The sequence below is a fragment of the Mustela nigripes genome, chromosome 4 (genome assembly GCF_022355385.1).
Source record: "Mustela nigripes isolate SB6536 chromosome 4, MUSNIG.SB6536, whole genome shotgun sequence".
NCBI lineage: Eukaryota > Metazoa > Chordata > Mammalia > Carnivora > Mustelidae > Mustela > Mustela nigripes.
This window is the reverse complement of record NC_081560.1, coordinates 28,025,809-28,040,018: the sequence shown is the minus strand read 5'-3', so window position 1 is coordinate 28,040,018 and position 14,210 is coordinate 28,025,809. Positions and strand designations below refer to the sequence as shown.

Here is a 14,210-nt window from a genome sequence, read left to right as displayed (position 1 = left end):
AGTGCTGCTCGGTGGGACAGAGGACTCGCCAAAGAGGAAGCCAGGGGCCAGAACATGTAAGATCTTCTCCGGGTCATGGTCGGGGTAATTCTATGCATAATGGGAAGTCATAGAACGATTTAAGCAGCAAGTGGCAAAATCGGAGGTCCGCCTCAAATAGATTATTTTGGCCATGCAAACAAGAGTTTATAAGGAGAATGGCAGGAAGCAGAAGTCGCTAGGATGATGCTGTATATGAGAGCCGTGTAATGATACAAGTAGTTTCGGCTAGCACAGAGGCAGAGGCAGAGAAACTGGAGAAGGTGCATCTAAGTGGGACTGTTCTGGCTGTAGTTCCAACAGGACACTGAGGCTTGGTCATATGTGCCCAAACAGAAGTCTGTGTTATGTTCCATATAGAGGTGTGAAAAGGAATCCAAATTAAGGGACAGATAGCACTTCCTTAAATATTTGAGTCTGTACTACGTGGCAGGCATACATGTAGGTACGTAGAAAGATCTATGTTGACTATAAATACATACATACACACAGGCTACACACACACAAATTTAGAAATTGAGACTTGTAAAGCAATTTTCAAAAAAAACCCCAAACAAACCCTAAGCCCACCAATGTCTCATTCTGACTTCACAATATTGCACAATTCTCATTCATAGGTTCTTCGTGCTTTTTTGGTAGGTACAAGCTCTACAAAGAGGAATCAGGCATTTCCCTGGAGTCAAAACATGAAGATAATAGCAAGTTTTCAGGGACTACCGGGTGTTCCCGAATGCAATGAATGAAAGAGGCATTTTGCATTGGGATCGCCACGGGGTCCGCACCAGATTCTCCTTACAAAATCCAACCCCATGTTCGCTTCACCTTTTATATTTTAGCTCTGGAGATATAGGTAAGGGATCATGTAATAGCTCATCTTTTATAATTATTTTGAAAAGTAAATGTACTGTTGATGTCCAGGGGTAAACTGTATAATTAATATGACCGTTGTTTTCTTTACTATGGAAAATTCATTGGTCACAAAGCAAGAGTTATCTTAAAAAATACATTCTAAAGAAAAAATTCTTGTCCGCTAACATTTTGTTCCAAATAAGCCCCACAACCCAGAGAACTTTCAATTTTCTTTCATGTTGGAGGTGTGCATCTTAAAAGATAAAATAATTTTGCTGACACATAATGACTATTAATTATAAAAAATGACAAATGAAAAAACAAGCCAAAGTTCTGATGACTATTTGCGTATTCCTGAGTCATCTAAAGCTTTATAATCTTACATATCTTAGGTATCCATGCCCTTTGGCCCAGTTACTCCATTTCTATAAGAATATTCCCACATACACACAAAGCTTAACATATAGGGGACACACACTCACACACGCATATATATATACACACACACATGTAAATACATATGTTTACATGTACACACACACATACACAGATTGTACCAATGCTTATTTTTTGAGGTAGAGAGGAAAAGGGAGGGAACACAGAGGAAGGGGAGATGGAGAGAGCAAGAAAGAATCTTATGCAGGCTCTACACTCACTGCAGAGCCCACCTAAAGCGCTTGATCTCATGACCCTCAGATCATGACCTGAACTGAAATCAAGAGTCAGATGCTTAAGGGACTGAGTCACTCAGGTGTTCCCACCATTGCTTATTTAAAAAAAAGGAAAAACTTCAATGTCCAAAAAAGGGGAACTGTTACATAAATTATATTAAACCCATACTATGGGATCCAATCATCAGTCAAAAGAATAAAGTGGATTTTTATATACTGACATGGTACCTCATCTATAATATTTTTAAGGGGGATCAAAGCAATATACAGAATATATATATGGAATGATGCCATTTAGAAAATAAGCAAACACCAATAGAAAAAAAGTGTGCATGTGTGTGTGTGCATGTGCGCGCGCGCACACACACACACACACACAGATAGAATTTCAGAAAGCCATTCTAGTGGCAATGGTCTTCTGAAAACAAGAATGGAATAAGGTGGCAATGCTGGCAGGGGTGTTGTTGATGAGGGCCTTTCATTTTCTCCATAAATAATTCTGTATGATTTGATTTCTTCCTACATTGAATATGCCTTCGGTTTGCAAATTTCAATCAAAGACAGCCACTATCCCATGACTTTCTTGATCTGACAAACAATATACTTCTTCACTTCCCATTGCTCTCAGCTAACAGCTGATGTCCGAAGACTGGATCTAGATCATATAATTTCATGTCGTAGTGGTATTCTCAAACACATGAGAGCAGCATGCCACAGTGGGTCTCCCCGGGTACTGATGAGTTCAGAGAGCAACAGGCTGGGGCAGCCACTTCTTTTAAGTCTCAAGCAGATTTCTGATGGCGTCTCACTAACGGAGCGCTTCTCCCGTGTGTGCAGCACGTACGGATCCCTCAGTGACACGGCTCCCTGTTTACATCCTGTGCCAACTCAGCTGATGTGTAATTAACATTACGTCTTGATGGCCTGCTGTTGTTTGCAGCAACTTCAAGTCATGATTCTGACACGTCGACAACAAGCAGTGAACACTTTGAGACAGGGCCAAAACAACACTGATGTCTACTTCAGTTTCCAGTGATGTCACACAGTAAGTAGCCTTCACCAGCATGAGAGTCTCCGTGCTTTCACTTACTGGCCGGGTCTAGTCAAACTGTCTTGTACCTCATGAAATCAGTGATCCACAGTGACTATTCCTATAGCTATCTGTCTTCAGACCAACACTATTCGTGTGCATCAACTGAATCGTACCTTTAGGACAGGGAACATGAAAGTTTACTCTGTTGACTGAATTTGGATTTAAATGCTTGACTCTGCCACATACTAACTTTAAAATTCCAGGTAAATGATGTAACTCCTTCATACAACAGGGATCCTATTTATTACCTATCCCTCAAACATACCTTATTTTGAGGATTAAACAAAATGATGTGTTAAAAGTGCTTCACATTGGGGCACCTGGGTGGCTCTGTGGGTTTAACCTCTGCTTTTGGCTCAGGTCATAATCTCAGGGTCCTGGGATTAAGCCCTGCATGGGTGTGTGGGTGGGTGTGTGTGGGGGGTCTCTGCTCAGCAGGGAGCCTGCCAGCTTCCCCCCACCCCCTGCCTGCCTCTCTGCCTACTTGCAATCTCTGTCAAATAAATAAATAAAATCTTAAAAAAAAAAGTGCTTCACATAAATGCCTGCTACCACTGCTTAATAAATATAAGATAGCAGTAACTGTGGTAGGTGAGTGCTTCGAACATACTGGATTTATCACAGAATATGCAATATGTGGAGACATACGGTTATTTGAATAAACATTAGCAGATTATAGATTTAGGAAATAATTCAGTTTGATTAAATCAGAGAATTTTAAAGCTATTAAATGCTTGTACTATAGTGAACAAAAATGTATTGTTGTCCTAAGTACTTTACAACAATGATATCCTCCAAATCTAATACTAGAACACTGAATAAGCATAAGAAAAATGAATCAGAAACACTTAAGTTTAACTTTGGTAAGATTTCAAACATATTCTTCAAAATCAATTGCTCTTTGCATTTGGCTTGGACCCACATTTACCACCTTCACTAAACAAACAAACAAAACCCAGCCTCTTAAAAACACATGGATATCTATTCAATACTGTAACTACACTCACTTCAGAATCTAAATGGGGACCAAACCTAATATTACTTACAATCTTACCTGGAAGTTCAGTAAGCACCCCACGTTAATAAATAATTTATTGTCCTATTTTGAACTGTGCTTTAAATGTTTATATGGAAGTCTTTTCACCTCAGCAGCTCTTCGAGTGTTCACTTTGAACAATGACTTTGCAGCTGGCCAAACCGGACTCTCAATCAATTTTTATGAGGACAAATTCTTGAGCTGATGGCTACATCTCCGGCTAGATCACTCGTATAATACACACTCGCAAGTGGTGATGAGATTCCCATTATCGCCCGAGCCCCATTCTGCCCGTGGCAGCAGCAGACACAGCAGGGGGAGAGTGTCCTCCCTCGAAAAATGTCCCTCGAAAAATGACTCCTTCACCTTTCAGTAATGCAGCCTGCAGGTATGAACCTCCAAGCTGCGTGCCAGGAGAATGACAGCCCTCTTTAAAAATACTAATAAAAACTACCCAGGTCTTCCTGATGGGCCCTCTCACTGAATCTCCATACGCATCCATCTTGATTCTGAGGTGTGTGCATTCCATTTGTCTTCCTGTTACATTTGGAATTGAAACGAAGATTCAGTTGTATTTAAAACTTCAAAAAGTTGCCAGAGTACTGGCGTGTTTATCTCAATACCTTTGGCGTGGGATTCTCTGTAGGAGGGCATGTATGTACATATATTGTGCAAAATTATAATGCTTAAATAGGACTTCAGATTTTGCCCTCTAAAATGTTACACTTAGGATGTCTGGGTGGCTCCGTTGGTTAAGCATCTGACTCTTGGTTTCGGCGTGGGTCATGAGATCAAGCCTCGAGGTGGGGTCTGTGCTCAGAGGGGAGGCTGCTTGAGATTATGTTCCTCTGCCCCTTCTCCACTCAGTGCACATAGTTTCTCTCTCAAATAAAAATCTTAAAAAAAAATGTTAAACTTATTTTTGTTACTGAGAGAACTTCATAGCTTCCTAAAGACATAACCAATTAATGATCTTAAAGAACTCTAATTCTTTCTTTCATTCCTAAACTCTTTTATAGGGTGACCATCAAAGTACACACATTTGTTCTGTAACTTTTGGTTAGTTTACTCCTTACTTAGGTAAGGAGCAAAGGATTACCTTAAAACTCACCTGGCTAAAACCATGAGGTGATCATCTGATCTCTCAAGACTGACCTAATAAAGCCAATTTTCACACATGTAGTCAACACAGTTGAAATTCTCTTGGCCCGTCACTTAACTAGATCTCCAGACTAATGAACACTCTGATTCATTCTTTAAAACTTAATAAATATGATCCACATACAAGTAATAAATATATACTCTTTGGTATTAACCCAAAGGAGTTGAAAACGAAAATCTACATAAAATCTTGCCCAAGAATGTTTATAGCAACTTTATACACAATTGCCAAAACTCAGAAGCCACCAAGATGCCCTTCAGTAAGTGAATAGATAAACTGATTCACCCAGACAATGGAATATGGAATATTATTCAGTAATGAAAAGAAATGAGCTCTCAAGTTATGAAAAGACATGGAGGAAACTTACAAGCCTATTACTAAAGTGGAAGAAACCAATCTGAAAAGGCTATGTGCTGTAAGATTTCCATCCTGGAAAAGGTGAAGCTACAGAGACAGTAAAAAGATCAGTGGTTGACACGGAGGAGAGAAGGGCCAAATTGGCTTGGAACAGGATTTTCAGGTCAGTGAAAACACTGTGTGTGACATTTCAGTGTTGGATGTACGCCATTACACATTTGTTCAAACACATTTAATATACAACACTATGCGCACTGGATGACTATGATGTACCAATGTTGGTTCATTCTTGGTAACAAATGTATCAAGTGATGTTGATGATGGGGAGACCATGGCATGTGTGGGGGGTAGGGGGTGTATGGAAAAATAAAGTCTTTAAGAAAGTAAAAATAAAAAAAAAGTGTCATGACTAATATGTAAAACTCTGTGCTTACTAAGAGTCAGCTAGGTTTGTTTGTGCCAATAACATCAGCTATTAAAACTATGAAGTTAAAAAAGAGTCTGCATTATAATGCATGAAGTAGGACAATGAAAAAGAAACTGCAGTTTCTATGAAATATCAGTTGAATGACTTAGAAAGATTTGATAAATTTGCTAATACAAACCTGTTAAATTATATGTGAGACATCTATAAATAGGAATAAAATCAAATGCCCAGAAAGATCTGCATGAAAACTGCCTAGTCAATGCATTTAAGTCCTTGTAATGATGTAAAGAAATTAAATATGGAAACCAAAAAAGAGGTCTTATGGGTGTGGTTTTGGAGGACATATCACCCAGAACTCCAAACGGAAGACAATTACCCAAAGCAAATGTTTGGGCTTTCTATCAAGACTGCCAAAGTACTTGCATACAAGTACATGTATCTTTTGTTAAATTAGTTGACCAAAAATTGGTTCTAATCACATAAGGCTACATTTTAACGAAATAGGCTGGCTGGCTGCCATGCAGATAAAACTACTTTTGATGGAATTTTTATACTTTTCATGAAGTTACCATGCATTGTGGCACATCCAACAATGGATAGATTACCTTACACCTGGAAGACAGCAAATGACAGTTATCCTTCCTTGGCATTTCACCATATTATTCTGATAGACTCCATTTAAAGTTTGCTTAATGCATGGGTAGGAATCAACAAGATTTTAGAGACTTTTTTAATGTTAAGAATACCAACAATTATTTTCTTTTCATATATATCCATTGGGGATAAAATAGCTTGGATTCATCATAGAATGGAATGACTGCTACTTAGAAAGTATTCCTTACTGTAAATTGATTTTGATGAGTACATTCTATGAGCAAAGGTTATCTGTGATTAACAAACAAACAAAACAGAGTCAGTCAGAATAAATATCCCAGTAACCTGTCTATATTCAGAATCCTATTGCAAACCAATCTACCAGTCCAGGTAATTTACCGATGTAATTATGTGAACAGGCGATAAAAATGGAGTATCTGTAAAAAAGTGGGAGCTTCTAAGTATTATGGTTTATTTATAAAACATCAGAATGATGCAGTTTTTCCCAAGGTATGGTCCTGTTATCCTGAAGAATTTAAGATCTTTTCATGGAATCTGTGAGGTCAAAACTATTTTTGTAATAATATTTAGACATCATCTGCCTTTTTCACAGCTATCGTCTCACGTGCGTATGGTGGAATTTTCCAGTGGCTAAATTTCATCTGATATTGGAACAGATTGAATGAGGAAGCTGATATGAAAATACAGTTGCATTCTATTAAGCTAGACATTAAAAAGATGTACAAGAGTGTAAAATAATGCCTCGCACTTACCTAAATTGATTCAGAACAGTTATTTTACATAAAACTGTTACTTGTGTTAGCATGTAAAAAATTGCTACTTTTATTTTGAAATGAAGTATTTAAGGATTTTTTTTTTTTTTTGGTTTAACTTCTAACACAGTGAATATCAATAGATTTAACCCACTAAACAAAAGTTTGAGAACCGCTGTCTTAGATTCATTGTGTAACAGGAAAATAATTTACTAACCTGAACAAGAACAAAGTAACGTTTTTTCCATCTTTTCCAAACCTTCTGTCCTAGGGCATACAGATATCTGGCAAGAAAAACAAGCAAAGAATATTTTAGATGAATAACGTTGTGGCTCTGTGTAATCGTATTTCTTCCATAGGTATTTAATCTTGAGACCAGCCTGCTAAAGGCAAAGTTTAGTTCATTTGGAAGCTGAGACAACATGTAGCTTCTGTGTTACAAAATGACTGAGCTTATTCTAGGTTCTTGAAAGGGAATTGATTTATGTGGCTTATCAATTTGTCAGTTCTTACTACAAATTGAGCGAAGTTGGAGCTAGAAAGGATAATCAGAGAACCAGTGGGAATTTTATTCTTAACACACTCTTCTTAGGAGAGACAAAGGCTATAACGTAGGGATAGAGGATTCATGTTTCAGCTCTTAGATGACCACGGCTGAGAAGTGTGGCCTAAGGGGGAGGCATCTGTAGAGTCAAGAACCCAGAGGGAAGGGTTACTGTCCAGTTGGATGACCCCAAGTTACGTTGGCATCGATCTCAGTTTCTGTTTCTTCACCTATAAATGGCAGGAATGGGTTTGCTGATTTCTAAGGTCTCTGCCAGCCTCAGAATTTGGTGGCCTAGCTGGCTTACGGAAGTATTCCTAACTATGGAATTCAGGCAATCATGAATGTGAAGAAGACATAGCCCAATTCAACATAGTTACCGCCAGCGCTTTTGTTTAACTTTGCATTGTTGATAGGAACATGAATCAAGAAAACTAACATGCATTTCCTAAAATGAATAAAGCAGACAATCATCTGAGAACAAAACTTTTCTTCTTACTGAATATATAGATGTAAGCATATATATCAAGGAGGAAAAGGAAGATATTAAACATTAATGAAGTAAAGCATATCATGGAGAGCTATTTTGAAATTATACCATAGAAACTTATACACACCTCCTACAAAAGTAGAAAAGATTGTTAGATGCTTGAAATATGACAAATACAGGCCTAATTTTTAAATTAAAGATTTTAAAATATTTTATCACTGTCCTTTTCTTCTGAAGTGAAGGTTCATCTCTGTAAAGTCTACTCTAATTTATATACAGTTCTGAGTATTAAAAAAGTACTATGGTTATTCATTTATTTGGGGGCTTAAAGTCTTGAGACTTTCACAATGTTTATTTTTTATTTTATTTGTTTTCAAATATTTATTATTCAAAGAGCATGCGAGATGGGGAAGGCACAGAGAAAGAGGGAGAGGAAGAGCCCATATGGGGCTCCATCTCACAACCCAGAGATCATAACCTCAGCCTAAACCAAGAGTCAGATACTCAAGCAACTGAGCTAGCCAGGCACCCCAGAGACTTCCACAATTTTAAAAACTAAAATCTTAGCTTGAATTTTTCATCGCTTATTAAAATAATTTTCTTTTGTGAAGCAAAGCAAATGCTCTTGCCCCCTCTTAAAAGAAATTCAAGATATTGGCTAAGGTATGTTGAAACGAATGGGTACACTTTAAAAAATTTTTTTAATACCCCTTCCCTCATGTGTCCCACCATAAGCTTTCCCTCCTCTGGCAACCGCCAATATATTCTCTGTATCTATGGGTTTGATTTCTTGGGTTCTAAATTTTCAGAATCAAGAAAACTAACATGCAGTTCCTAAAAGTCAAAATAAAAACTAGGCTTTTACATTGGAAATCATCATCCACACTGCCTAAATTACTTACTTTCTTTCAGACACATCAGCTAGCTAGATGAACTTCTCTTTGGCTCGCACAAAACCCTTGATACCACATGGCCTGCACTCCTGGATATGATGTGAATTCATTTAGTGACCGACAGAGACATCCACAGTTCCTGTTCTCACCTGTTCACCTCTCGAGGTCCCGTTAAAACCTTTTGCCCCACCTTTGCTCCAGCTTCTCTAATTTCTTCTTTGTGGTTTTGGTGAGAGGTGTTTAGCTGCTCTCTTTCTGTCTGTCCTAGGTAATTTCCCTCTCCTGAAATGCACACACCCGAACTTCTATCACAGGGTTAACAGCAAAGACCTCAGGGGCTAGATACAGGAGATAAGACCGATGGCCTGTATGAAGTACACAAGCAAAATGTGCACCAAGGCTGCCTGAGAGCCAGAGAAAATGTGGCATCACCTTTGCCAGTGACCACTGCCTGCTTCTGAGCTCCTTCAAGGGTCTCACTTAGCATGCTGCTGGGCAACTTGCGTCATACATAAGTGAAAGTGAATAGTAATCCACAAACCATCAACACCATCAGCAAGTGTAAGTCTTGCTGAGAGTGAAGGTCCTACATAAGGAATACTACTACCTGCTACAACCATCACTCAAAGCCATGGATCAACACACTGGGAACGACAGGGTAGGATGTCTCTGAAAACAGCACAGCAGTGGGTGGACACATGCATGTGTCTACTGGAGGTTGGGAGAGGATATAAGAAATTGAAAAAAGACAATTTGAGACAGGAACCAAGGGAAGCACGTAACGTTCAGTTGGGCCCCGAGGTATTCTGGGGTGATACACGTTAAGGAGGAATTCAATCAACCATACACGGGAGTCACAAATGAACAAGTGTATCTCGGAAGTAGCTGGGTGGCAGAGTTTTACTCTCTGCCTAAGGAAAAAAAAATTACATTCAACAAAAGATCGATTGCATAAAAGAAATAGTATAAATGTTATGTAGCAAGAGTAGATAGTTTCTGCCCTTCAGTTTTCACATTAACCAGACTAAAATTTTATAAAATAAAATGGACACGAATACATCCGAAAAGCTAACTATCCTGGATAAGAACACATTAAAATTAATTTCAACAAATTTGAGGGTTTTTTTTTTTTTTCACTCTAAGAATGATTTCTGGCATTAGGTATCTAGTATCACTGTCTTGCTGCCTTTTCACTGGTATAGAATTAGATTCTGGGCATAAGAGATATTTAAAACCGAGGGAAGTATGAGAACAAGATATTCATCAATATTGTTTAAAATAAAAAACTCAAAACTGCCTAAGAATCAAATGGTAAGGAAGGAGTTAAATTGCTATTAAAAGTGATGTCAAAAAGAATGATGTGAGGGGTGCTTGGGTGGCTCAGTGGGTTAAAGCCTCTGCCTTTAGCTCAGGTCATGGTCCCGGGGTCCTGGGGTTAAGCCCTGCATCGGGCTCTCTGCTCAGTAGGGAACCTGCTTCCTCCTCTCTCTCTGTCTGCTTCTCTGCCTACTTGTGATCTCTATCAGATAAATAAATAAAATCTTAAAAAAAAGGAATGATGTGAAAAAATTATTATAAGGCTAGGTTAAAAAAAAAAAAAAAGCAGTTACCTGAGCTTACAGTACATGCATGGGGAGAAAATCCAGAAAGACACATCAAAATATTAAGCCTGCAATTAATACTGGGCTGAGATTAAAGATGAATTTCATATTTTTAAAAAATAATCTCTATGCCCAACATGAGGCTTAAACTCACAACCTCAAGGTCAAGAGTCGCACGCTCTACTGAACCAGCCAGCTGCTCCTCTGTGTTGTTCTTTATGACTTCACGTTTTCACCATTTCTACACTAAGCAGGTCTTCCTTTGTTTTTTTTTTTTAAAGTAGGGTTTACTGGTATGGTTTACAGAAGGTAAGAACGCTCCATTTCAGGTATATAATTTGGTGAGTGTTGACATCGCAATGGAAGTACCAACACCACGGACCTACAGAACATCTGCCCCCTCTGCATGCCCCTCCCCGACCAGAACCTGCCCCGCCCACCCCCGAAGTTCCTTCAGGTCCTTTCCTGATCAGTCTCTTCCTCCCATCCCCCAGCTCTGCAACAACTGTTCTGATTTCTGACTTTTCGTTTGTTTTCCAGAATGCCATAGAGATGGAAAAAAACAGAGTACGGAGCCCTTTTGTGTTTGGCTTCTTTCATTTAGTCAATGGCTTTTGAGATTCGCCACTGTTGCTTGTATCAGGAGTTCATTCCTTTCCGTTACTGAATATTATATTTCATTGTATGCAGTCACTTCAATGTGGTTACCCATTCGCCAGTTGCCGGACATTTGGATTGTTTTCTCTTTTTCTAGCAATCATAAACAAAACTGCTAGAAATATGCATGTAAAGGTCTTTGTGTGGGCATGTGTTTTCACTCCTCTCAGATAAATATCTAGGAGAGGGATGACTGAGTTGTATTTCAAGTGTGTGCTTAACTTTATATGAAACGGCCAAACTGGTTTTCCAAAGTGGCTGTACACTTTTGTATTGCCACTAGCCATGTTTGAGATGATGTCATTTCATTAACAGAAAAAAAATATTATGAAGGATTTGGGAGACCTAATCACTATAGAGCCATAAATCATATTTTCAGTACAATAAAATCAAGTACAGTGACAAATATCCTTATCTTTAGTCTATAGGTATCATGAGTACAGTGGAAGATCCTACAAGCTTTAATAGTTCAATGGTTTACTGGTTTTCAGGGTGATTTCCAGGTTGTGGTGTGGTGCTCTTAGCTGTAGGAGGGTTGAACTGTGGAGAGAATAAAGAAGAAGTCGAAATCATTTGAATATTTGTCATAAGCACAGATCCATTATTAGAAACGTGTAAAAAAATCAAAATGCATTCTCGCCACACTTTTTTTTTTTTTTTAAATGTTGTGTAGGGTACAAATTCTCTTTTATGGATAAACTGTAGTAAGATCTGCTAAGATTTTTTTATTTCAGAAAAATATACTAAAGTTACATTTAACACATATGTTCTACTAGGCAGTAAGATTCAGTTCATTACACTTCCATAGCGATATTTGAGTATCCTTAATTACTAAAAATTGAGTTCCTCTATATAGAGACTATATCCATAACAAATTTTTGAAGAATTTGTATACATAAGCCAACTTGATCATTATTATGAACATCAATTATAACTGCAAGATTCTGTGAAGGAGAAGGTATGGTTGATAAGGCTAAATCTAGTGATGAAAGTTATTTTACTTGTCATCCATTTCTGTTTCATAAAAATAGAATTTTTAAAAATTCTATTAAAGTTTAAAAAATATGTTATTAATATTTTCCTTTCTGATTTCTGAACAAATTGGTTTTTTATCGCTTGATGAACTCTGATTCTACCCAATAAAGGTGTGTAGAGAAGATCTTCCAGGAAGCATATTTGTCATTCTGGACAGAGACTACCTTGGTTAGTCTGTCGTTTGGTCTGCATAGCAGCTGTATTCTCCCTGAATGTTCTGTAACCTGCTGAGTCATTGTTAGCTTCCTCTCAATTGATTGTATGATTAACTCAAATAAAAATGTCATTTTTTTTTTTTTAGGGTATGTAAATCAGACCTGCCAAATACCAGTCAAACTGGGAACACACAGTTAACTGGGCTTTATGTGACAATTTACAATGATATCCAGCAAAATAAATATTCATCGTATAGCCCAACAGTGACATTCTCTATGGCATACTGCTAGTTTCTCTCACCTTATTATGAAGAGGTCTTAAATAGGAAAGTGAGTTTTTTGCTTTTTTTGTTTTTCTTTTTTACATGAAGCTTTCAACATTTTCATCAAACTAGAGAATCTGGTTTTAAACAAAGTGTTTTTACTCATCCTTGTGTATTATCATCAATAAAATGGTCTCATCAACAGATTGAGAAAAGTGGAGTTTGGTGAAAATGAGCTTCAAGCAAACAAAAATCAGTTCTATGACTATGCTTATTTTTGTTGAATTTTCTAGAGAGATTTACATTTCATTACATGTTCATACTGCAATGCTTGTGAAATAAAATTATCTCAGCTAAGTAACAAATGGATGGAAAATGAAGGAACACAAATTAGCAATTTCCATAGTCCTACTACATTCTCCAGACCTCAGAGTATGGCCCCAGAGGGGATAAAAATCCCTAATCAAAATTAAATTTGATCCAATAATTACTTGAATGGAAATGAGAGAGAGAATCTACTGTATATAACATACTTGAAAAGGACATACTTCCAATCCTCATTTGTACTAAATATAGAACATTTTTTTCCACTGAAATATTTTCAACACAGCACAATACTCATGTAACTAGAGTATTTTGGATTACTTAAAAGTAACTGCTCAGATACTATTTAATAGTGTTTGCTTTCATCAATACATCCAACTTAAGGTATTAAGAAGTTGTTCCCTTTGAACAAAAAAATTGCCTGCTTAACTTTAAAATCTTCTCTTCTTACATGGGATTAGGTAACAAAGAAATTAGCAGCACTGACACAAAGCTTGGATTTAACACATAAGGCTTAAAGCCTTGAAGCATTTGGTTTTATAGATCAGTATAAACACAGCAATAATCTTAAAGAATTAATCCCTCTTCTAGGGCAGCTCCTAATGGGGAGTACTATTTGCTCCAAAGAGACAGAGCATTCATTGCTAGAAAACAAGACACAAAACCAACTAAATGTGTACTGATGTGTCATTTGCCTATGACTATTTTTCTTTTTTTTTGGTGTTATCGTTTTTGGGTCATACTCTATCCTCAAATATAGAAGATATGCCTCCCTGAATTTTAAGATTTTTGATTGCATCTTTAAAATAGGATGTGAATGCTGTTAGGTAAACTGTCAAGTGAAGAGAAGAAAGGAGAAAAAATTAAAGAACTTCAGTAAGGCCAAAACTCAGGTTACATTCAACAAGACAAACAGAGCACTATTTTTCATCTTCTTTATCACTAACTATAGTCAGGAGAGAATCTCCACACTAAAAATGGTATTATCTTCATGACATCATTATGATCCTTAAAAGAGTTACGTGTTAATAACCCAAGTTGCTTCTAAAAGTTTTCATTTGTGGACAAAAGCAGAGCCTTCATGAAATCTGTCAGAATGATCTATGACAACAGGAACAGACACTTTTCTTTAGATAAGTGTGGCTCATTAGCAGTGTGTATTATCATCAATAAAATGGTCTCATCAACAGATTGAGAAAAGTAGAGTTTGGTGAAAATGAGCTTCAAGCAAACAAAAATCAGTACTA

General features: G+C 37.4%; 1 protein-coding gene across 10 annotated transcripts in view; it reads right to left on the bottom strand.

Moving 5' to 3' along the window:
• CADPS2 (calcium dependent secretion activator 2) overlaps positions 1–14,210 on the bottom strand; it is a 528,014-nt gene that overhangs the window by 176,999 nt on the left and 336,805 nt on the right. For all 10 annotated transcript variants that reach the window (XM_059396493.1, XM_059396490.1, XM_059396492.1 and 7 more), the window contains one exon: positions 7,219–7,285. In XM_059396493.1, the coding sequence (XP_059252476.1) occupies positions 7,219–7,285 (67 nt within the window). The remainder of the gene's footprint in view (positions 1–7,218; positions 7,286–14,210) is intronic.